We start from the raw sequence: 24,674 nt of genomic DNA, 5'->3' as shown, positions 1-24,674 counted from the left end.
CTTGAGTGATCTTCTTATTATTGTTATATTGAAGTGTGTGTGTCTGAGGTCACCTGATCACAGATGCAAAATTCCTATATTACCAGGATGTGTTATGTGGGGGATGGGTGGATTTCTCACTTTTTATAATTAAAACCAATAAGGCTGAATAAACTTAGGGCTGGTTCACATGCTGTGCGACATCGCAAGTGATTCGCACCGCACTGCTGTTCAGATCACATGCGATGTCTGTGCGATGCGATTTCAGCCATACAAACTGTATGGCTGAAATTGCATCTCATTTGGACCAAACACGCACAGGGTCTTTTTTTGGTCCACACCAGAATCGCATGGGTGTTCACACATATGCGATCCGATTCATGTCCTAACTGCCAGTTCGCAGTGCGATATGCGAGCTGTAATGGGGGTGTCATTATCTTTGTATGACACTCCCAAGCAGTTCGCATATGGCAGTGTGAACTGCCGTGCGAGTTGTGTGCGATGTGGGAACCCACAGTGGATTTGCAGGGTTCCCGAATCGCACCAGTGTAAACCCAGCCTTGGTGGGAGCAGTCAGGTGATATTTGTAGGCTGTATGCTTTGAGGCTGGGTTCACACTGGTGCGATTCGGGAACCCTGCGAATCCACTGCGGGTTCCCACATCGCACTCGACTCGCATGGCAGTTCACACTGCCATATGCGAAACTGCTGGGGAGTGCCATACAATAGTAATGTCACCCCCATTTCATCTCGCATATCGCACTGCGAACTGACAGTTTGGACAAGAATCGGATCGCATATGTGTAAACACCCATGCAATTCTGGTGCAGACCAAAAAAAGGGTCCTGTGCGTGTTTGATCCGAATGTGATGCGATTTCAGCCATACAGTTTGTATGGCTGAAATCGCATCACACAGACATCGCATGTGATCTGAACAGCAATGCGGTGCGAATCACAGGAATGTGGAGTGTACAGTGATGGGTAGTATGTGCAGGATGGTGTCAGGATAGTGGACAGTGTCAGATAATTTTTTTATTTTACAATTTTTTAATTTTTTTTCCCCAAAAGGTTTTTTGGGACCAGTGGATTTTTTTTATTTTTATAAATTTTTACAATTACATTTTTTTAATTATTCTTTTTACAATTTTTTTGTACTATTGATGAGAGGGTGGGGTTTTATTTTTTAAATATATTTTTTCACAGTGCTTTGGGAAAGGGGATGGGGGGATGGGGTAGTGGTTGATGTCAGTGGACTATGTCAGTGGATGATGTCAGTGGATAAGACAAGGCACGGGGGGGGGGGGGGTGAACACACGGAGGGGGACAACATCGGGGGTGGAGGATAACGGTGCTGGAGGAGGAGGAAGACACTCGGGGATGATCGGTGCGACGGGGACAGCTGTGAGCACCGATTCTCCCCTGCATGGCTTTTCAGGTGAAAGCCGCGGGAGGAGGAGAAGCAGATGATGAAAAGCCATGCAGGGGGGTCGGTGCTCACAGCTATCCCGTTGCAGCAATCATCCCCGACTGTCACAGGATATCATGGGGGCCGTGAGCGCGCTCTACGATTACCCAGAATGCGCTCTGCCTGGTCCTGCGCACGCTCTGGCCAATGGGAGTGTAGAGGTGGGCGGGAGTCTGCTGACATCATGACTCCGCCCACCGAGCGCCGAACAACAGACCTGCCCACCGAATCTGGACTTTTTGGGGTCTCAAACAGCTAAATGGGGGACATTTGACAGGTAAGGATACATGCAGGAGGCATGTACATCCTTATAGATCACCACTATGGCAGTACTTTAAAATTGATGAGAGTGGGTTTACATCCACTTTAACCTTCGATTTATCAATTGTTCGGCAGAAAATTTCCAAACTTGTCCTTCGTTTTTTTCGGCTCAAAAATGTCCCAACGATTTTCGATCTTGTGCCCATAAACTGTTCGAAAAACAAAAAGATCTTTCTGAACGACCATTCTTTTGAATGGCACAAACGCAGTGACATCGACTACGACGAGCATGCCGTCGCCGCTATCTTGCTTCACCCTACCTATGCCTTGGAAGCTATCGCACATGCGTCAAAGTCATTTTGAGCATGCAAGGGTTTCATGGAGAGGTAAGTATACACACTGTAGGAAAACACTGACGAGAAACCTGAAAGCTCTGCCAGCAGTTTTCTTGCAGAGAAAAGCCTTTTTCTGACACTTGTTGCTTACAAGTTAAAATTCGATTTTTTTTGCTAGAAAATTACTTGGAGCCCCCAAGCAATATTTTATATCACACTGTATTTGGCAGCAGTCTTTCAAATGCAATTTTTGGGGAAAAAAATACAATTCAATGAATAAAAATAAATAAAAAACACAGTAAAGTTAGCCCATTTCTTTTGTATAATGTGAAAAATTATGTTACTCCGAGAATCGTGATCTTCCAAGCAAAAAATTTGTGATTGTTATTTTATCCAGAATCGTGCAGCTCTACTATGTGCTAAATCCATACCAAGCATTTCTAGTTCCAGTTGTACTACACCTCGCAACTTCTCATGTTTGTCACAACCTGAGACAGGTATAACAAATCTATGACAGCCACACAAAGACCTTCAGAATCACCTAGTCCAGTTGTACTCACCTTGATACCTGGAATCGCAGTTTAAATTGTACGTGCGATTGTCCCATCCAAGTGTACAGACAAGTCTACCTTAAAGTCAGGGCTCAACATTTCAAGTCCTGAGTTACTAGCCAGGCCTCAAGGGTTACTTGCCACCAGTTGCCTCACCCAACCCTGCCCCCAATCCCACCCCTAAACACGCCCTCACAAAATTATCTCATGAAATTACACTTAAAATGTTTTATGCAGAATGAAGTTATAAAAAATGAATATTAACAACTTTATCCGTGCCTGCCTATGTCCACCAATACACACACACACACACACACACACACACACACACACACACACACACACACACACATATATATACATACATACATACATATATACTGTACACACACCCATACACATACAGAACATACACACACTGTATATATCAAAAATACCTGAATGATGCAGCCAGTCCCAAAGCCTGTGGATAAGAAGTAGCCCAGCCCGGGGCTTGGACGTCCCCTCTCAGACACTCCGTGTTCCAGGAATAGGGCTTCACACCCAAGTGAGGGATGGCTGGAGCTGGACCATTTTTCAGTACACCTCCTCTTGCCATCTGAGATTCAAGACAAGTTTATCAGTAACAATTGGAAATTAAACAAATTATCTATAACTATTATGAACAGTATAAGCTATTCTTACAGTGTGGTATGTTTATTCACTATAATGTTTTGTTCATGGCACACATATGGCAGTTCTTTCATTAAATAGTGAAAAGCAATGAAAAACAAATGGTTTGCTGGCTGCTATAGTCAGTAACAAAGTAATTGCTTTAAATAGTTTTAAAGTGTTTGTTACCCCAACTCTTCACATTCCTGATATGTGCATGTTGTACCATGTACTTGTGTTAAAAAGTATCCTGTACTCTTTGTATTGCTTGCTTTGTGTTAAATACCTGGTGATCCTACCAGTCCCCCAGCTTTCTCATTTCAAACTGACCACACTAAGCATAAGTGCACATGCTTCCCCTGCACATCAAACAATCATTTCCCAGTATGCTTACTAGCTAGCCTGCAAAAAAGCAAAATAAATTGTCACTTTCTAACAATTCACAAACAGAGGGTTTCTTTTGCACACATTTGCAAATATATGTGTAAGCAGCAGTGCCTAGATCAAGGCTCCTCTGTATATTGTGGTCCAAACGCTATAGTTTTGCGAGTCCCCAAGTTGGAGCACATATAGCACTGGATAGCTTAAAAGCAGGTTTGCCTGGTGGGAGCTCACTCCTCAAAGGCACAGGGACATATGAGAGGATCAGCAAGAGCACAATGGCAGCGGAAGGCATCCAGTGCATCCCTACATCAAATTCAACCAACCCCAATCTATAATACTTGATATAGAGTATTTTCGTAAGTACTCGTGAAAATGCTCCCAATAACGAAACCAATACTTTGCGGTGTGATTTGCGTCCATACAAAATGAATGGGCGCAAATCACACTGCAAAGAATCGCATGCGATTTCCCCACCGCTCCTGTGTGTGTGAACCCAGTATAGAAAGTGAAGCGCCATCTAGTGCAGCAATGGGCAGTTTATTAAAAATGTTATAACAACTCACATTAAAGAATAGTAAAAAAAGTGAAAAGCTTCCGGGCTACTAATGAGTAGATAGTGAATGTGAAGGAGTGATCACGTGTTCAAAAGCTGCAAAAACTATTAGTTTTCACTGTACAACAATAAATGAAATCAATATAAAAGGTGATCTTGCGCTAAAGAAAAAATCCTGACTAGCAATAAACACAAATGTGTAAATGAAACACAAAATTGTGAAAAATAATGACCATCAAAAATAATAATGATAAGTGAACAGTCCTAATGAGTAAAGACACTTGATGGTAAAGTCCTGTATTTTGAAATGCTCCTCCTATGGAGTAAATGGCTAAGATGGCAATATGTGGTGATGTCAAAGGGTCTCCCTTGGGGGATTTCCACAATAAGCACAATGGGCCAGATTCACAGAGATCGGCGTATCTCTGTGTGGGCGTAGCGCATCTCATATGCGCTACGCCGACATAACATAGAGAGACAAGTACAGTATTCACAAAGCACTTGCTCCCTAAGTTACGGTAGCATAAATGGGCCGGCGTAAGCCCGCCTAATTCAAATTAGGCTGGTAGTGGGCGTGTTGTATTGAAATTAATCGTGACCCCATGTAAAAGAGCCGAACGAACGGCGCATGCTCGGAATCACGTCCTAAGATACGACGGCTCAATGGCAACGATGTGAACGTAACCTACGCCCAGCCCCATTCACGTACCACTTACGTAAATGACGTAAAATCCGGCTGTTCCGTCGTCCATACCTTAGCATTGGCTGCGCCTCATATAGCAGGGGTAACTTTACGCCGGACGTAAGCCTTACGTAAATGGCGTAGCTAAATTCGACGGGCGCAAGTACGTTCGTGAATCGGCGTATCTAGCTCATTTACATATTTGATGCGTACATCAACGGAAGCGCCCCTAGCGGCCAGCGTAAATATGCACCCAAGATACGACGGCGTAGGAGACTTACGTCGATCGTATCTTGGCAAAATTCAGGCGTATCTTGTTCACTGAATACGGCGCATAGATACGACAGCGCATAACAGAACTTACGCGGCGTATCAACAGATACGTCGGCGTAAGCTGACTGTGAATCTGGCCCAATGTGTCCACAAAGCAATCCACGCCCAGTCTCCCAGAACTCTCACCTTGATAATAGTAATATTCGCATATACGTAGCATCTGCATACAGTGGCCTTGAATGGTACTTCCTCCCACTTTTCCTCCAAATCCTCTCCAATAGTGTATCTGTTATGGCAGCCAGCCCACGCCACTCCCACAGGTTTCAGATACTGCCAATAACCTGTCATGCACCTCTCAGAGTATAAGATCCCCATGTCCACAGTGCGTTTTCGGTTTCCGGATCCGACATTCTTCCAGTTATATGGATCTCCTCAAGTGGCCATCAACTGCTCATGTAAACATCGCTTCTCTGTCCTTTCCTCAGGTATACTTTACACAGCCACCTAAAACTGACTGATTGCTCTGTCGATGGTCTGCTGCTGCCATCACCTAATCAGGAGTCAGCTCACTCTGAATTGCCCGTGGCGACTCTGCTGGGTAGAGCCCAGATCTATATTCTGGCAATGACTTTCTCCACCGGGGATGGCGCTAGGCTGTGTGGCTTTCCCTCTGCTGGCGCAGGGCAGCAAAGTTCTCTCTCTGATGGTGTTCTCTCAGCACTGCCCTTTCCCTCTTGAGTCCTGTGTGCACTTCCCTGAAAGCTTTCCAAAGCTCCTGGCTCTCTCCCTCTCTCCCATTCAGCTGAGCATGCTTTGTGGGCTGCAGTTTGTGTTACAGTAGGGCTGCCAGTCCTCGGACTATATGTCCCACAATCCTCTTCTCTGCTCCTTTTTCTATTCTATTTCTTCCCTGGCCGATATGAAGGAAGGGGAAGGAACATAGTGGGTGGCTGTGCTGGCAAGCACCACTCACTAGTACAGCATCGCGCGAGGGGAAGAGCCCGCAGTAGCGTCACTAGGGTTGGTGTCACCCAGTGAGGTAAAACATGGCGTCACCCCTCCTTCCACCACCTATAGTCGCTCCCCAGAGTACAGACCCCCTTCCACTAAGTATAGACCGCCCCCTCCATCAGTGCAGACCCCCCCACTAAGTATAAACACCTCCATTTGTACAGACCTTCCTCAGTACAGACCCCCCTCCACCAGTATAGACCCCCCAGGACAAACCACCCCCCTCCATTAATACAGACCCCCAGGAAAAATGACCCCCCTTCATTAGTGCAGACCCCCCAGGACAAACCAATCCTCCTCCATTAGTACAGACCCCCCAGGACAAACCAATCCCCCTCCATTAGTGCAGACCCCCCAGGACAAACCAATCCCCACTCCATTAGTACAGACCCCCCAGGACAAACCAATCCCCCCTCCATTAGTACAGACCTCCCCAGGACAAACCAATCCCCCTGCATTAGTACAGACCCCCCCCCCCAGGACAAATCAATCCCCCTCCATTAGTACAGACCCTCCAGGACAAACCAAACCCCCTCCATTAGTACAGACCCCCCAGGACAAACCAAGCCCCTTCCATTAGTACAGACCCCCCAGGACAAACCAACCCCCCTCCATTACAGTACATAAAAACACCCGGCGGCAGCTGGAGAGGACAGTGTGAAGCCGCGCTGCCTGGGTGGAGAACAGATCGCAGCAGGCAAGAGGTAAGACACAGGAGAAGAACACATGTCAGGACTCTCCCCAACCAAATAGGCTGACATACATCCTGAGAACTTTACATGTCTTTTGGGGAAAGGGAAACCTTAGACTGCCTACTATACACCCTGTTAATTTTCTTCCTGGATATAGGTTCACTTTTTAAATTGTAACTTTGAAATAAAGGTCCACTTTAACAATGTGCTGTACGTAGAATTTTTCCTATCCTAGAAGCTAAAGCCAACTTGTAGCCTGTTCCCACTACCAACAAAAGTAGCTATGTTAACATTAATGCAAGTGTGTAAAGGGTATAACAAAATAAATTACCTGAAGTACCATCTCATCAAGGCTAAGCCTGTTGATCAAATCCTTTACTCGTGTATCCCATGGCAGTGATGGATTCATGAAGGGATAGTCCTGCCCCAGACAATCTGGGACACATAGTAAAAACACAGATGTAACCAGGATGCTGGTTGTATCAAAATATAGCATGCCAAGCTTCATTCTTCAGTTGCCAAAGTATAAGGTATACAATAATTTCTGTAATAAAAAGATGGTGTAAATGTAAGAAACTGCTACTGCATATTAAAATTACATATGAGTGACATGTACATTTCTAGTTCAGTTAAGACCACTGATATACAAAATCACTCACTAAGGGGCTTATCTGTGGAACAGGACTACCTAACAAGAGGTTTTTCCAACATATTGGTGGACAAGTCGATGGATCTTGCTGAGAGGGTACCATAAGAAGGAGCCAACAGCGATGGCAGGGGGCTCCAGAAGAGGCGGTAAGGGACTGTTCTGTACAATATCATTGCACAGAGCAGGGAAGTATACTACTGTCTAAGGCCAGCTTTAGTCTCTAGGACAGGTCCAGAGAGTTATATGCCCATATGTTATCTGCTTTACTTCCACTAGATGTTTGCTGCCAACATATTGCCACCATTGTTATTACCACTACCAGAGGTTTGTTGCCCACATATTGTCACCATTGTTTCCACCATTTGAGGTTTGTTGTCCACACAATCTATTCCTACCACCACTAGATTGGGCCAGATTCACGTAGCCCGGGCACAGCGTAACGTAACCGATTTACGTTACACCGCCGCAAATTTTCTGTCTAAGTGCCCAATCCACAAAGAACTTACCTGGAAATTTGCGGCGGTGTATCGTAAATCTGTCCGGCGCAAGGTGGGCCAATTCAAATGGGGCGGGTACCATTTAAATTAGGCGCGCTCCCGACGTGCTTTGCGCGAAATTATGACGCGCCAACGTTTTGTGAATCGCGGCGTGAAAAAAAGACTTGCGCCGGGAAAAATAAAACATTTAAAAAAAATTCAAAAGCGACGCGGGAAAGACGGGTATACTTTTACATGGTGGAGTAATTTTCATATTTGTAAAAGGTGCCCTATCTTTGCGACGGAAAACAAACACTCGCGGCGACGTAACAACGGGAAAAAGCTTTGTGGATCGCCGTAACTCCTAATTTGCATACCCGACGCTGGTTTACGACGCAAACTCCCCCCAGCGGCGGCCACGGTACTGCATCCTAAGATCCGACAGTGTAAAACTATTACACCAACACTAGATGTTTGTTGACCACACTGTGCTTATTGCTACCACCACTATATGTTTGTTGTCCACATATTGTCACCATTGTTACCACCACTAGATGCTTCTTGAACACATATGGTTAGGATTGCAAGCGTCTCCCACCTACTGGAAATACCACCAGTGCGTAGCCCAATTGTTACCACAATGGCCAGCATTTTACTCACATAATACAACAACTGGGCGTGATTTGCCATGATTGCCCATGTATTACCTTAGTTATATAATATCATCTAACATTTATAGGTAAAGATGATCCAGGGAAAATCTGATTGCCTCTCATGGATAAGGAAGGAATTTTTCCCCTGCTGTAACAAATTGGAGCATGCTCTGCTGGGGATTTTTACCTTCCTCTGGATCAATTGTATAGGATTGTGTCGAACTAGATGGACTTTTTTCAACCCAACTATGTAACCCTCTATGAATTTGACAACATCTGTGCTATTTGATTTAGTAATACATATTGCTGACTTAAAAACTATGATTTTGGCAATTCCTCTATTTCGACATAAAGTGTCGCAATACCACTAACTTCCCCCTAGCCTCATGCTTGTGGGGTTCCAAACATTCCCACCCGTATGCAGATTGCAATGCACCATTTATTTCTATACATTTATGTGTTCAGCAAAAAAAGTTTTGCAAACAAAAGTAGAATAGTGATGATTACTTATAGTTTTTTTTATAGATCGATTTACTGTGGGACCAAATGTATGTTATGTATAGAAAATACCATTATAGTCGTGGGTAGAAAGTGGGCTAAGAGTTTAGCTTATGGGTTTGCAGATGTGGGTTAGATTTAGTGGTTTTGCCATTTAAGCTGGGCTCTAAGAAAATTGGATCACTATATTACTATATTATATTACATATATTACTATATTATATTACTATAAATCTATATTCCTAAAAAGAATTTTTTTAGCACACTTTAGCACACTTCGAGGTAAGTTAGCAAAATTACCACTTCCACTTTTACGTACAAGTTCTTATTTACATTTTTTTCATTTACTAACATAATTCAGAAATGCAAATAGTGAAATTCCGACTTGTAGCTTATTTTTTTAATAATTGTCACCTTTGGGTGGATTAGGTGCTTAAAACAGCATTAAACCCACAAATAAAAATATAGTATATTGCAGCTTACCAATCCTTAGATGTGGTATCTGCATTAGTTGTATTCATTTTTCTTTATGCATTTTTCTCTTTATTTTTACCAGGTGATCCAGCCAGCAACACACTTCCTTTATATTGGTGTCTCCACCCCGGATGAAGGAGAAACAGAGACACCTTTGGACAGCAGCATTGTCAATCTAGGGAGAGGGTAGCATAAAGCTGGCTACATATTATACAATTTTCCTTTAGATTTACCAAAACCATATAATATGAGGTCATAACACTTTCAATTATATGTATACAATCAGGTAGGCCCTTGTACTACATAGTTGAAGGTAAATCTAAAGGAAATTGACCAAGATTTTATGACGTGTCTTGAGAGATGCACTAGCAGATTTGGATGGACTTGACTAACAAACTGAAGCCAACACTTTATAAGTAATTACAGCAAACAATGTATCCCTTTTCCCTGTTTATATACCGTATTTATCGGGGTATTGCGCGCTCCGGCGTATAGCGCGCACCCCTAATTTTGACCCTAAAATCCTGTAAAAAAAAACATTTTATTACATTTTACTACTTACAGTTTTGGTGTCTTGCCCGGCGTCCATCAGCGGCCTCGTCCGGTCCGGCGTCCGTCTGCGGCCTCGGTGGTGTCCTCCTGGCTTCTCCCGCGCTGTCTTCATGTCGAATCCCCGCTTCCCGCGCTCAGTTTGAAGCCTCCGCCGACGTATACCGAGCGCAGTACCCTCGGGTATATTCGACCAGGCTCGGCTTCTCACGCATAAACGTCACAGAGCGTGACTACGAGCGAAGCCAAGCCTGGCCGAATGTACCCGAGTGTACTGCGGTCGGTATATGTCGGCGCAGGCATTCAAACACGGTGCGGGAAGCGGGTATCGGCATATATCGCGCACCCACGATTTTGCCCTGATTTTCAGGGCAAAAAAGTGCACGATATACGCCGATAAATACGGTACATGAATAAATGCTGACCAAAGGTCCATAAAAACATAGATTAGCAAGTTTTCGGGTGGAGGAACTTGACTGGCCTGCTAAGAGTCCTGACCTCAAAACCTTGGGATGAATTATAGTGGAGACAGCAAGCCAGGCCTGACCTCACAAATGCGCTTCTGGAAGAATGGCCAAACATTCCCCAACAGTTGTGCAGCAATTTACAATATAAAGGGAGATAGTACAGTTATAATACAATTTTACACAAGAGGGCAAGGAGGGCCCTGGTAATGTAAACTTACAATCTAAAAGTGACGGGGCAAGTGATACAGAAGATAACTGTGAGGATGAGTTAGTTCAGTTGTTTGGTAGAGGTGGGACAGGCCACCACAGGACTTTTTTCTGTCAGATAATAGGTTAAGGAACTCATGAACACCACCGGTTCCCCCACCACGGGAGTAGTGATGTCGCGTGTTCAGGGTTGTCCAACAGGTGGCAAAAGGGACAGCTGGGCCCAATCATTGTTGTGGGCCCCAAAGCAGCTGTCTCTGACCACGGGCAGACTGACCACCAAAGCACTGCCCTCTTCCAGCTTCCTACCATCCCACCCCGTTAACATCCCGATATCCCCCCCATACCCCACCTCTGGCTTTCTACCACCCTGCCATCAACATCCCCATCATCCCCTGATATCCTACCACCCTACCTCTTTTTCTCATCTTCACCCTCTTGTACCCCTCTGCCAGCTGCCTACCACCCCATCCACTGTCACCATCATGCCCCCTCATACCCCACTGCTGACATCCTACCACCCCACCCATTGTCATCATCATCCTCATCTTCCCTCTGTACCCCACCACTGGCATCATCATCTTCATCCTCCTGGTACCCCACTGCCAGATTTCTACCACCCCACCCCCTGTCATCATGATCCCTCCTGTACCCCATTGCTAGTTTCCTATCACCCCAGCCCCTGTCATCTTCATTCTCCCTGTACCCCACCCACTATCATTATCATCCCCCCATGTATCCCACCTCTGACATTAACATCACCTTCATTCCTGTGTACTCAACCTCTAGCATCCTACCACCCTACCCCGTCAACATCATCCTTATCTTTATTCCCCTGTACCCCATTGCCAGTTTCCTACCACCCCACCCCAGGGGTGTATTTAGGTTTTGTGCTGCCCTAGGCCTGGTGAAACTCACGCACCCCCTACTTTATATATGACGCACCCCTTCCTTTTTAAGACTCGTCCTATCATTTTCATGGGATGAGGACAGAGGGACAGGGTGGGATGAGGACAGGGGGACAGGGTGGGACGAGGACAGGGGGACAGGGTGGGACGAGGACAGGGGGACAGGGTGGGACGAGGACAGGGGGACAGGGTGGGACGAGGACAGGGGGACAGGGTGGGATGAGGACAGGGGGGGATGAGCACAGGGGAACAGGGTTGGATGAGCACAGGGGGACAGGGTGGGATGAGCACAGGGGGACAGGGTGGGATGAGCACAGGGGGACAGGGTGGGATGAGCACAGGGGGACAGGGTGGGATGAGCACAGGGGGACAGGGTGGGATGGAGACAGGGTGGGATAAGCACAGAGGGACAGGGTGGGATGAGCACAGGGGGACAGAGCATCTTTTAATTTGGGGGGAGAGGGTGGTATAGGGATATGTTCTGAAGTGGGGAGTGATTTGAGAGGGAAGATGATATGTGCTAGTGGGGGGGGGGGAATCGGACCCCCCACTAGCACATATCTTCTTCCTTCTCAAATCACTCCCCAGCACATATCCCCATACCACCCTCTCCTCTCCCATCACTTCATTCGTTCACCTCATATCTGCTCCCCCCCCTCCCTTACCTCCTGGTTACTGTGCAGCACGGCTCTCTCAGTTGTGTCTCTCCTCGGCTCCTCCTCCTGGCTGTGTACACAGGAACATTGAGCCAAGAGGGGGGGAGGGAGGAGCCGAAGAGTGACTGTGTATTGCAGTCAGTGGAGAGAGAGGGACGGCTGCACTGTAGTGAATGACGCTGCGGGACCCCGGGCAGCAAATGTCCCGTGTGACCGCGCCACTTTGCGGGGGCGGCGAAAAAGCGCCCCCCCCCGCCCCTGCACGGAGAGCCGTACAGCAGAATCCTGTAACTGAACGCTTCGGCACTGAACTCCAGGATTCAGCTGTGTGGCTCTCCATGCAGGAGGAGGCGGGTTCGCAGGGGCACTTTTTCGCCACCCCCCACAAAGTGCCGCCCTAGGCCTGGGCCTTGTTGGCCTAGGCCATAATACATCTCTGCTAGAGGTCGACCGATATATCAGTCGGCCGATATATCGGCCGATATTTTGCGTTTTTAAAGATATCGGCATCGGCCGATTATTTGGTAAATTAGGCCGATTGTCTAGGATCTGTGCTGGGTGGAATTCTTCCGCCTGCCTGCCCGCCCGCTCGTCGCTATCTGCTGACTTTATATTTGTTTCCGTTTAGGAAGTCTGCAGCCAACCAGCGGACCGGTAACAGCCAATCGGCGGCCGCCGCTGCAGACTTCCTCCACTGTAAAAAAAATGTCCCCTGACGTGCTGCGCGCCCTGCCTCTGCCTACAAATTCCAGAATGCAGCACGGGCCGGTAACAACCAATCGGCGGCCGCCGCTGCCGTCATTCTCCACTCTGGAAAAAAATGTCCCCTGACGTGCTGCGCGCCCTGCCTACAAATTCCAGAATGCAGCACGGGCCGGTAACTGTCGGCCCGCGCTGCATTCTGGGGCTTGTAGGCAGAGCGCGCAGCACGTCAGGGGACGTTTTTTTCCAGAGTGGAGAATGACGGCAGCGGCGGCCTCGGATTGGTTGTTACCGGCCCGCTCTGCATTCTGGTGATTGTAGGCAGCACAACAGGGACGAATGGAGCTTTGTGGATAGAGTGCTAATATCGCCCTTCCTTCTGTTTTAGCACTGCTCAGCGCTCAGGACTCCTGAGCGCTGAGCAGTGCTAAAACAGAAGGAAGGGCGATATTAGTAGGCAATACAGAAATTTGGCCACAAGAAATGAGACAATGCTGCAAAAAAAATGTAAACATCAAAACAAAGTAGCAACTATTGAAAGTCCCAAAGTCCAATATAATACTGCAGCAGCGCCATTTCCAAACAAACGTTTGAAAAACGAAACAAACTTCTATATAATCAATATAGAAGTTTGTTTCGTTTTTCAAACGTTTGTTTGGAAATGGCGCTGCTGCAGTATTATATTGGACTTTGGGACTTTCAATAGTTGCTACTTTGTTTTACTGTCTGTTTTGACGAATGGAGCTTTCTTGTGCTAGGCTAGAAGATGCAACGGAGCATGGAGCGCTCCGCTGGTGGGCATTGATGAGGTGGCAGTGAATGACATTGGGCTGTACTGGTGGGCACTGATGTGAGGCACTGATGTGGTGATGCACTGGTGGGCACTGATGTGGTGATGTACTGGTGGGCACTGATGTGAGGCACTGATGTGGTGATGCACTGGTGGGCACTGATGTGGTGATGTACTGGTGGGCACTGATGTGGTAATGCACTGGTGGGCACTGATGTGGTGATGCACTGGTGGGCACTGATGTGGTGATGTACTGGTAGGCACTGATGTGGTGATGTACTGGTGGGCACTGATGTGGTAATGCACTGGTGGGCACTGATGTGGTAATGCACTGGTGGGCACTGATGTGGTGGGCACTGGTGATATGCGCTGGTGGGCAATGATGGGATGCACTGGTGCATTGGTGGGCATTGATGAGGTGGCACTGATGGGCTGTACTGGTGGGCACTAACGTGGAACTTCTGGACACTGATAGGCTCCACTGGTGGGTACTGATGAGGTTGCACTGGTGGGCACTAATGGATACTGATAGGCTGCACTGATGGACTGCACCAGTGGTCACTGACAGGCTGCACCCCACCTCTCCACCCTAAACAATTATCTCCTCCCCACCTCTCCACCCTAGGTTTTTTGAGATGAAGGAAAAAAAAAGAAAATCGGCCTAAAATATCGGCCTAAAATATCGGCCACACATATCGGCCACACATATCGGCCATCGGCCACCCCGATTTCCAAATATCGGCATCGGCATCGGCCAGAGAAAAACACATATCGGTCGACCTCTAATCTCTGCCCCACCCATTGTCATCAACATCCCCATCATCCCTCTGTAACCCACCTCTGGCATCCTACCACCCTACCGCCTGTCATCATCCTTTTCCCTCCTGTACCCCACCTCTGGCATCCTATAACCCTACTCCCTATCATTATAGGGGAGATATAATCTTAGCCTCTCACCCCAAACTGCATCCCGCTATCCAACCAACTGTACCTCAACAGTTGCATCACACACACCGCAATACTGCCCTGCCCCCCAGTGAGTGGTAATGATGTGCTGTAACCTCTAGCAACCAATCAGTGAGCAATAATGAAAAAGCAGTGACCTAATGCAAACAGTGAACAGTAATAATGTCCAGTAACCTCTAGCAACCAATCAGTGAGCGGCAACGATGTGCAGTGACCTCTAGCAACCAATGGGTGAGCGGTAATGATGTGCAGTAACCTCTAGCAACCAATCAGTGAGTGTAAACCAGATCTTTATGTTTACATTATTAAAGTCTTATTTAGATAAGTCTATATGTTTGTTTGTTTGTTGGTATGTTGGGGGTGGAAAGCAAAATTGCTTGGGGTGGAGGGGCCCAGGAAAATGTTTGTCCAGGGTGCAATCAATATTAATGGCCTTGGCTGTGTTGTATGCACCACTTCAAATGGTGGCTTGTAAATGCACAGTAGGAGGATCTTAAAGGGGCACTACTAAATAAAACCAGGAGCGAGTAACACACAAGGTGCAGGGCTCAAGAGTGCACTAAGCACAGTGTGCAGGGTTCAAGAGTGTGCTATGCACATTGTGCAGGGTCCAGGATTGAATTACACACAGGGTGAAGAGTTCAGGAGTGCGTTACATGCAGGGTTCAGGAGCACGTTGTGCATAGGATGCAGGGTTCAGGGGTGCAGGGTAGCATTACACATTGGATACAGGGTTCAGGGGTGCGTTGGGTGCAGGGTTCAGGAGTATGTTAGCCATAGGGTGCAAGAATCAAGAATGCATTACGCATGAGTGCACAATTTAGCCCTCTTCCAAGGATCCTTGGATCTGCATCCCCATCCACATTTCACTTTGCACCCTTCCTCAACTCTGACCTCTACATCATTACACACACAGGCCTGGCCTCTGTGCACACACCCCTCCACTGCCTTCATCTTTGCCCCTCCTCCCTCCCACCTTTATCTACACTTGCACATACCTTTCACCTTCCAGCCCCTGGCTCGGCTTTGGTACTCATGGCCCCAGCTTGTTTTTCCCACACAGCGCACAATCTGTGTGGAGCTGCAGGGAGAGGTGCGCTGTCACTTGTAAACACAGAAACTGAGCCATGTTCTCCAAAAAAATATTTTTTTGCCTAGCAATTTTTCCTAAAGCAAGAATGCGCTGAAAGAGATGTGAACCAAAGCCAATGACTGCTGGAGTTCTCTGTGTGCAGGACAGTGTGATGAGCTGTATTCGGTGCTGCACACTTTTTTCCTTTTTTTTGGTCTAAACCACTTAAGGACCGGCTAACGCCGATATACATTGGCAGAGCGGCACGGCTGGGCATAAGCACGTACAGGTACGTCGCCTTTAAGAGCCCAGCTGTGGGTCGCCCGCCGGCGTGCTCGCGACCCGGTCCTGAGCTCCATGACCCGATTGCCGCCGGTGTCCCGCGATCGGGTTACAGAGCTGAAGAACGTGGAGTGGTAAGTGTAAACACACCTTTCCCCGTTCTTCCTAGTGAGAGTCACTGATCGTCTTGTTCCCTATCATAGGGACGTCACATGCCAAGCCATGCCCCCACACAGTATGAATCACTCCCTTAGGTCACACTTAACCCCTAAACCGTTTCAGCCTTGTTCACTATCCTTGCGTGTGTGTGTGTGCAGCTACGGGCAGAGAAATGCCTCACTGTCTATGATTGGCGCTGTGCAGTGAGGGCTTCCTGACGGGATTGCTCAGGTGGGTTGGGACTATGATCCAAACAAGCCTGAGCCCATCCCTATGTGTGTCTATGGAGGCACACAGCCCAGCTTGGGAACACGGCTTCCCCTTCAGCACAGGGCTTGCTGAGGAGGTACTGTAAGAAGGAGCCAACAGCGATAGCAGGGGGCTCCAGAAAAGGTGGTAAGGGACTGTTCTGTAAAATATATCATTGCACAGAGCAGGTACGGTAAGTTTACTACTGTCCAAGTGTCCATGGCCAGCTTTAGTCTCTAGAACAGGTCAAGAGATATATACCCCCCATATGTTATCTGCTTTACTTCCACTAGATGTTTGCTGCAAACATATTGCCACTATTGCTACCATTACCACTACTAGATGTTTGTTGCCCACATATTGTCACTGACACTAGATGTTTTTTGCCCATAGATTGTCACCAACACTAGATGTTTGTTGACCACACTGTCCTTATTGCTACCACCACTATATGTTTGTTGTCCACCTATTGTCCCATTGTTACCACCACTAGATGTTTCTTGCACATATACTGTATTGTTAGGATTGCAAGCGTCTCTCACCTACCGTAATTACTGCCAGTGCATAGCCCATTTGTTACCACAATGGCCAGCGTTTTACTCACATAATACAACAACTGGGCGTGATTGGCCATTATTGCCCATGTATTACCTTAGTTATATAATATAATCTAACATTTAAATAGGTAAAGCTGATCCAGGGAAAATCTGATTGCCTCTCATGGATCAGGAAGGAATTTTTTCCCCTACTGTAGCAAATTGGAGCATGCTCTGCTGTGAGTTTTCAGCTTCCTCTGGATCAATTGTATAGGATTGTGTATATTGGATTGTATTTTTTATTTTATTTTTGGTCGAACTAGATGGACTTGTGTCTTTTTTCAACCTAATTAACTATGTAACTATCTATGAATGTGACAAAATCTGTGCCATTTGATTTAGGAACAAATATTGCCGACTTAAAAACTATGATTTTGGCAATTCCTCTATTTCAACATAAAGTGTCGCAATGCCACTAACTTCCCCCTAGCCTCATGCTTGTGGGGTTCCAAACATTCCCACCAGTGTTGCCGACCTACCAGATTGAAATTTACTGTCACGACACCCGAAATTTACTGGCGCAGCCACGTTTTTAATGGCATTTCATAAAAGTTACATTTTTAGGTGCAAATTTCAGTATTTAGGCTACAAACAAGTACGCCAGGCAAATAGCAATGTGATTTAACTACTTGCCGACCAGCCGCTGCAGTTATACGACGGCAGGTCGGCTACCCTGCGCGAGAGCCCGTAGCTATACGTCGGCTCTCGAAGCGGCCACTCCCATGCGCGTGCCCGGTGGGTGCGATCGCCGCCGGGCACCCACGATTGCTCGTTACAGAGCGGGGACACACAGCTCCCGGTCCCATCAGGGGAGAAATGCCTGACCGTCTGTTCATACAATGTATAAACAGCGATCAGTCATTTCCCCTAGTGAGGCCACCCCCCCTACAGTTAGAACACACCCAGGGAACATACTTATCCCCTTCCCCGCCCCCTAGTGTTAACCCCTTCCCTGCCAGTGGCATTTTTATAGTAATCCAATCATTGGCGTGCGCAGCCTATTGCATTAGGGTGTGCACCCCAAAGCTCAAACACAAATGCGCATATATATATATATATATATATATATATATATATATATCTATCTAAGTGCGATGAGGACAGAGAGGGACGCTGGGGACAGACAGAGGAATGCAGTGCGATGAGGACAGAGAGGGACGTCGGGGACAGAGAGGGATGCTAGGGACAGACAGAGACGCAGTGCGATAAAGACAGAGGGATGCAAGGGACAGAGAGGGACACTGGGGACAGACAGAGAGGGACGCAGTAAGATGATGACAGAGAGGTACGCAGTGAGATGAGGACAGACAGAGGGACGCAGTGAGATGAGGACAGACCGAGGGACGCAAAGGACACAGAGGGACACTGGGGATAGACAGAGGGACACAGTGAGATGAGGACAGAAAGGGACGCTGGGGACAGACAGAGTGGGATGCCGTGGACAGAGTGTGATGAGGACAGAGAGCGATGCAGTAGGGACAGGGGACACAGTGGGGGAGGGGGACACACACAGGGGGACACTGTTGTGGGGGGGGACAAAGGGGGGCACACTGGTGGGGGGACACTGTGGTGGGGGGGACAGGGGGACACTGTGGTGGGGGGGACAGGGGGACACTGTGGTGGGGGGGGACACTGGTGGAGGGGACACAGTGGGACACTGTGGTGGGGGGGACACAGTGGGACACTCGGGAACACTGTGGTGGGGGGACACTGCGGTGGGGGGGACACTGATGGGGGGACACTGTGGTGGGGGGGACACAGTGGTAGGGGGGACAGGGGAACACTGGTGGAGGGGACACAGTGGGACACTGTGGTAGGGGGGACACACTAGTGGTGGGACACTGTGGTGGGGGGGACACAGGGGGACACTGTGGTGGGGGGGGACACAGGGGGACACTGTGGTGGGGGGGGACACAGGGGGACACTGCGGTGGGGGGGGACACAGTGGGACACTGCGGTGGGGGGGAAACTGTGGTGGGGGGACACTGTGGTGGGGGGGGGACACTGTGAAACACTGTGGTGGAGGGGCACTGTGGTGGGGGAAAGTGTGGTGGGGGGACACTGTGGTGGAGGGACACTGTGATGGAGGGACACTGTGATGGAGGGACACTGTGATGGAGGGACACACTGCGGTGGATGGGGGCAACACAGTGAAACACTGTGGTGGAGGGGCACTGTGGTGGGGGGACAGTGTGGTGGGGGGACACAGGGGGACACTGTGATGGGGGGGACACTGTGATGGGGGGGACACTGTGATGGGGGGGACAGGGGGACACTGCGGTGGGAGGGACAGGGGGACACTGCGGTGGGAGGGACAGGGGGACACTGCGGTGGGAGGACACAGGGGGGACACTGCGGTGGGAGGACACAGGGGGGACACTGCGGTGGGAGGACACAGGGGGGACACTGCGGTGGGAGGACACAGGGGGGACACTGCGGTGGGAGGACACAGGGGGGACACTGCGGTGGGAGGACACAGGGGGGACACTGCGGTGGGAGGACACAGGGGGGACACTGCGGTGGGAGGACACAGGGGGGACACTGCGGTGGGAGGACACAGGGGGGACACTGTGGTGGGAGGACACAGGGGGACACTGTGGTGGGAGGACACAGGGGGGACACTGTGGTGGGAGGACACAGGGGGGACACTGTGGTGGGAGGACACATGTGAATATTATGGGACCTCCTGCATTTGTACTGGCTCCCCCCTCCCCATGGTGTCTCTAAATAGACCGACTCACCCGTCCCTGAAATTAAGACTCCGCCCTCCTCTCTTCTCATCCGTCCCTGCCAGTACTTGTGCTGTGCTGGCCGCTGCCTGGGGGTTCCCGTCATCTTCCTCTCCTCCTTGTTTCTTCACAGGCCCCCGGGCAGGGAAGAAGACAGACCCATGATGCCGCGCGGAGGAGGGTAGGCGGAGCCTTAGGCTCCGCCCCCTTCAATTAATGTGCACCCGATCTGGCCAGTAATCAGCCGTCTTATGGGGCGACAGTCGCTCCCCTCCCCCGGCCAAAGTCACCCAATAGTTTTAGGCAATGCCGCGCTATAGCAGGCTGGCCGCCGGGGCCTGAATTTATGTGGGAGGCAGCCGCGGGATGATATCTCGTCTTGCATCATTTTAAAGCAGATGTCCGGACACACATTAGGGTGTGCCCAGGCACATCCGACACACCCTGTGCGCACGCCTATCAATCCAATGCATTTTTATAGCACTGATCGCTATAAAAATGCCAATGGTCCCAAAAATGTGTCAAAAGTGTCCGCCACAATGTCGGAGTGCCGGAGAAAAAAAAAAACGCTGATCACCGCCATTACTAGTAAAAAAAAAATATTAATAAAAATGCCATAAAACTACCCCCTATTTTGTAAACGCTATAACTTTTGCGCAAACCAATCAATAAACGTTTTTGCGATTGTTTTTTACGAAAAATATGTAGAAGAATACGTATCGGCCTAAACTGAGGAAAAATAAATGTTTTTTTATATATTTTTGGGGGATATTTATTGTAGCAAAAAGTAAAAAATATTATTTTTTTTCAAAAATTGGCGCTATGTTTTTGTTTATAGCGCAAAAACTAAAAACCGCAGAGGTGATCAAATACCACCAAAAGAGGACAGACAGAGGGACGCAGTGAGAAGAGGCCAGACAGAGGGACGCAAAGGACACAGAGGGACACTGGGGACAGACAGAGAGGGACACAGTGAGATGAGGACAGAAAGGGACGCTGGGGACAGACAGAGTGGGATGCCGTGGACAGAGTGTGATGAGGACAGAGAGCGATGCAGTAGGGACAGGGGAGACAGTGGGGGAGGGGGACACACACACAGGGGGACACTGTTGTGGGGGGGACAAAGGGGGGCACACTGGTGGGGGGACACTGTGGTGGGGGGGACAGGGGGGACACTGTGGTGGGGGGGCCACTGGTGGAGGGGACACACGGGAACACTGTGGTGGGGGGACACTGTGGTGGGGGGGACACAGGGGGACACTGCGGTGGGGGGGACACTGTGGGGGGGGGACACAGTGAAACACTGTGGTGGAGGGGCACTGTGGTGGGGGGACAGTGTGGTGGGGGGGGACAGGGGAACACTGGTGGAGGGGACACAGTGGGACACTGTGGTAGGGGGGACACTGTGGTGGGGGGACACTGTGGTGGGGGACACATGGGGACACACTGGTGGTGGGACACTGTGGTGGGGGGGACACAGGGGGACACTGGTGGAGGGGACACAGGGGGACACTGTGGTGGGGGGGACACAGGGGGACACTGTGGTGGGGGGGACACATGAGGACACACGGGAACACTGTGGTGGGGGGACACTGTGGTGGGGGGGACACAGGGGGACACTGCGGTGGGGGGGACACTGTGGTGGGGGGGACACAGTGAAACACTGTGGTGGAGGGGCACTGTGGTGGGGGGACAGTGTGGTGGGGGGGACAGTGTGGGACACTGTGGTGGGGGGACACTGTGGTGGGGGGGACAGGGGAACACTGGTGGAGGGGACACAGTGGCACACTGTGGTAGGGGGGACACTGTGGTGGGGGGACACATGGGGACACACTGGTGGTGGGACACTGTGGTGGGGGGGACACAGGGGGACACTGTGGTGGGGGGGGGACACAGGTGGACACTGCGGTGGGGGGGGGGGGCACAGTGAAACACTGTGGTGAAGGGGACACTGTGGTGGGGGGGACACAGTGAAACACTGTGGTGGAGGGGCACTGTGGTGGGGGAAAGTGTGGTGGGGGGACACTGTGGTGGGGGGGACGACGACAACACAGTGAAACACTGTGGTGGAGGGGCACTGTGGTGGGGGGACAGTGTGGTGGGGGGAACACTGTGGTGGGGGGAACACAGGGGGATACTGTGGTGGGAGGACAGGGGGACACTGTGGTGGGAGGACAGGGGGACACTGCAGTGGGGGGGGACAATGCGGTGGGGGGGGGGACCAGGGGGACACTGTGGTGGGGGGGACAATGCGGTGGGAGGGACAGGGGGACACTGTGGTGGGGACACTGGGGGGGAAACTGTGGTGGGAGGACACAGGGGGGACACTGTGGTGGGAGGACACATGGGGGGACACTGTGGTGGGAGGACACATGGGGGGACACTGTGGTGGGAGGACACAGGGGGGACACTGTGGTGGGGGGGACACTGCGGTGGGAGGGACAGGGGGACACTGTGGTGGGGACACTGGGGGGGACACTGTGGTGGGAGGACACAGGGGGGACACTGTGGTGGGAGGACACTGTGGTGGGAGGACACAGGGGGGACACTGTGGTGGGAGGACACAGGGGGGACACTGTGGTGGGAGGACACATGTGAATATTATGGGACCTCCTGCATCTGTACTGGCTCCCCCCTCCCCATGGTGTCTCTAAATAGACCGACTCACCCGTCCCTGAAATTAAGACTCCGCCCTCCTCTCTTCTCATCCGTCCCTGCCAGTACTTGTGCTGTGCTGGCCACTGCCTGGGGGTTCCCGTCATCTTCCTCTCCTCCTCGTTTCTTCACAGACCCCCTGGCAGGGAAGAAGACAGACCCATGATGCCGCGCGGAGGAGGGTAGGCGGAGCCTTAGGCTCCGCCCCCTTCAATTAATGTGCACCCGATCTGGCCAGTAATCAGCCGTCTTATGGGGCGACAGTCGCTCCCCTCCCCCGGCCAAAGTCACCCAATAGTTTTAGGCAATGCCGCGCTATAGCAGGCTGGCCGCCGGGGCCTGAATTTATGTGGGAGGCGGCCGCGGGATGATATCTCGTCTTGCATCATTTTAAAGCAGATGTCCGGACACACATTAGGGTGTGCCCAGGCACATCCGACACACCCTGTGCGCACGCCTATGAATCCAATGCATTTTTATAGCACTGATCGCTATAAAAATGCCAATGGTCCCAAAAATGTGTCAAAAGTGTCCGCCACAATGTCGCAGTACCGAAAAAAAAAAAATCACTGATCACCGCCATTACTAGTAAAAAAAAAATATTAATAAAAATGCCATAAAACTACCCCCTATTTTGTAAACACTATAACTTTTGCGCAAACCAATCAATAAACGTTTATTGCGATCGTTTTTTACGAAAAATATGTAGAAGAATACGTATCGGCCTAAACTGAGGAAAAATAAATGTTTTTTTATATATTTTTTGGGGATATTTATTGTAGCAAAAAGTAAAAAATATTCATTTTTTTCGAAAATTGTCGCTATGTTTTTGTTTATAGCGCAAAAACTAAAAACCGCAGAGGTGATCAAATACCACCAAAAGAAAACTCTATTTGTGGGAAGAAAAGGACGCCAATTTTGTTTGGGATCCACGTCACATGACCGCGCAATTGTCAGTTAAAGCGACGCAGTGCCGAATCGCAAAAAGTGCTCTGGTCTTTGACCAGCAATATGGTCGGGGGGTTAAGTGGTTAAGGTAGATATTAAGGTAAAAAACATTTTTGTTATTTTCAATATAATAAGGGCAAATTATTTAGTCACATCACCCGCTGCCTCCATCCCCCTCTGCGGTGCCACAATCTCCCCCTGCCTCCAATCACCCAAGCCCCCTGCCTCCAATCACCACCCTCTGCGATGTCACCCTCCCCCTCTGCGGTGCCACCAACACCCCCTGCCTCCAATCACCCCCAAGTCCCCTGCCTCCAATTACCCCCTGCCTCCACGCCCCTCTGCGGTGCCACCAACAACCCGTCTCCATCCCCCACCCTCTGCGGTGCCACCATCCCCCTCTACGGTGCCACTAACACCCCCTGCCTCCACTCTCCTCCTGTCTCCATCCCCCTCTGCATTGCCACCGCAGCCACCATGACCCCCTGCCTCCAATCACCCCCTGCCTCCAATCTCCATACGCAGTTCCAAGCCGAACCGATCTCGGCTATTTTTACTGGCACATTCCCGCAACCACGGACATTTACGAACGGGGGAAAAACGGACTGTCCGTAAAAACACAGACGGTTGGCAACACTGATTTCCCACCAGTATGCAGATTGCAATGCACCATTTATTTCTATACATTTATGTCTTCAGTAAAAAAAACTACAAATCTATTTCATGGCAGAATGTTACACATACATGCCTGTTTCTATTTTCTTTATAAGTACAGCTAGCAGCCTGCACAAATCACATGATAACTGCAATCTATTAATGTAGCTTTGCATGCATAAAATAGAGCCAAACTATGTTACTCAGCTCCTGCAGACACCACACAAACATACCTTACCTCTCACAGTGATGGATCATTGGCAGGACTAAAAAAAAAAAAAAACTTCTTACCATTTATCAACTTCCTATTTTGGAAAGGAAAATCTAGACCTCTGGGTAATGTAGTCTTTCATCACTAACTCTGTGTGAACACTAGAGGGAGACATTTCATAATATACATATTATATTATATAGACCAAATGACTGCGGCTATTCTCCAATCTGACACTAGAGGGCAGCCGTTCAATGGTGTACTGCAGCAAATCTCAGGTTTGCAA

At 49.3% G+C, this 24,674-nt stretch overlaps 1 protein-coding gene across 1 annotated transcript in view; it reads right to left on the bottom strand.

The window, feature by feature from the left end:
• The window catches only part of LOC120926974 (probable beta-D-xylosidase 5), a 66,817-nt gene extending 42,345 nt beyond the window's left edge, over positions 1–24,472 (bottom strand). Inside the window, exons 1-3 of the mRNA XM_040337330.1 lie at positions 24,416–24,472; positions 7,170–7,382; positions 3,030–3,190 (exon numbers count right to left, since the gene is read on the bottom strand). Of these exons, the coding sequence (XP_040193264.1) occupies positions 3,030–3,190; positions 7,170–7,346 (338 nt within the window). The 5' untranslated portion in view covers positions 7,347–7,382; positions 24,416–24,472. The remainder of the gene's footprint in view (positions 1–3,029; positions 3,191–7,169; positions 7,383–24,415) is intronic.
• Positions 24,473–24,674: the final 202 nt, after the last annotated feature.

Source organism: Rana temporaria, chromosome 2 (assembly GCF_905171775.1).
Source record: "Rana temporaria chromosome 2, aRanTem1.1, whole genome shotgun sequence".
Taxonomy (NCBI): Eukaryota; Metazoa; Chordata; class Amphibia; order Anura; family Ranidae; genus Rana; species Rana temporaria.
The sequence above is the reverse complement of the archived record's forward strand: the minus strand, read 5'-3'. Positions and strand labels throughout refer to the sequence as shown.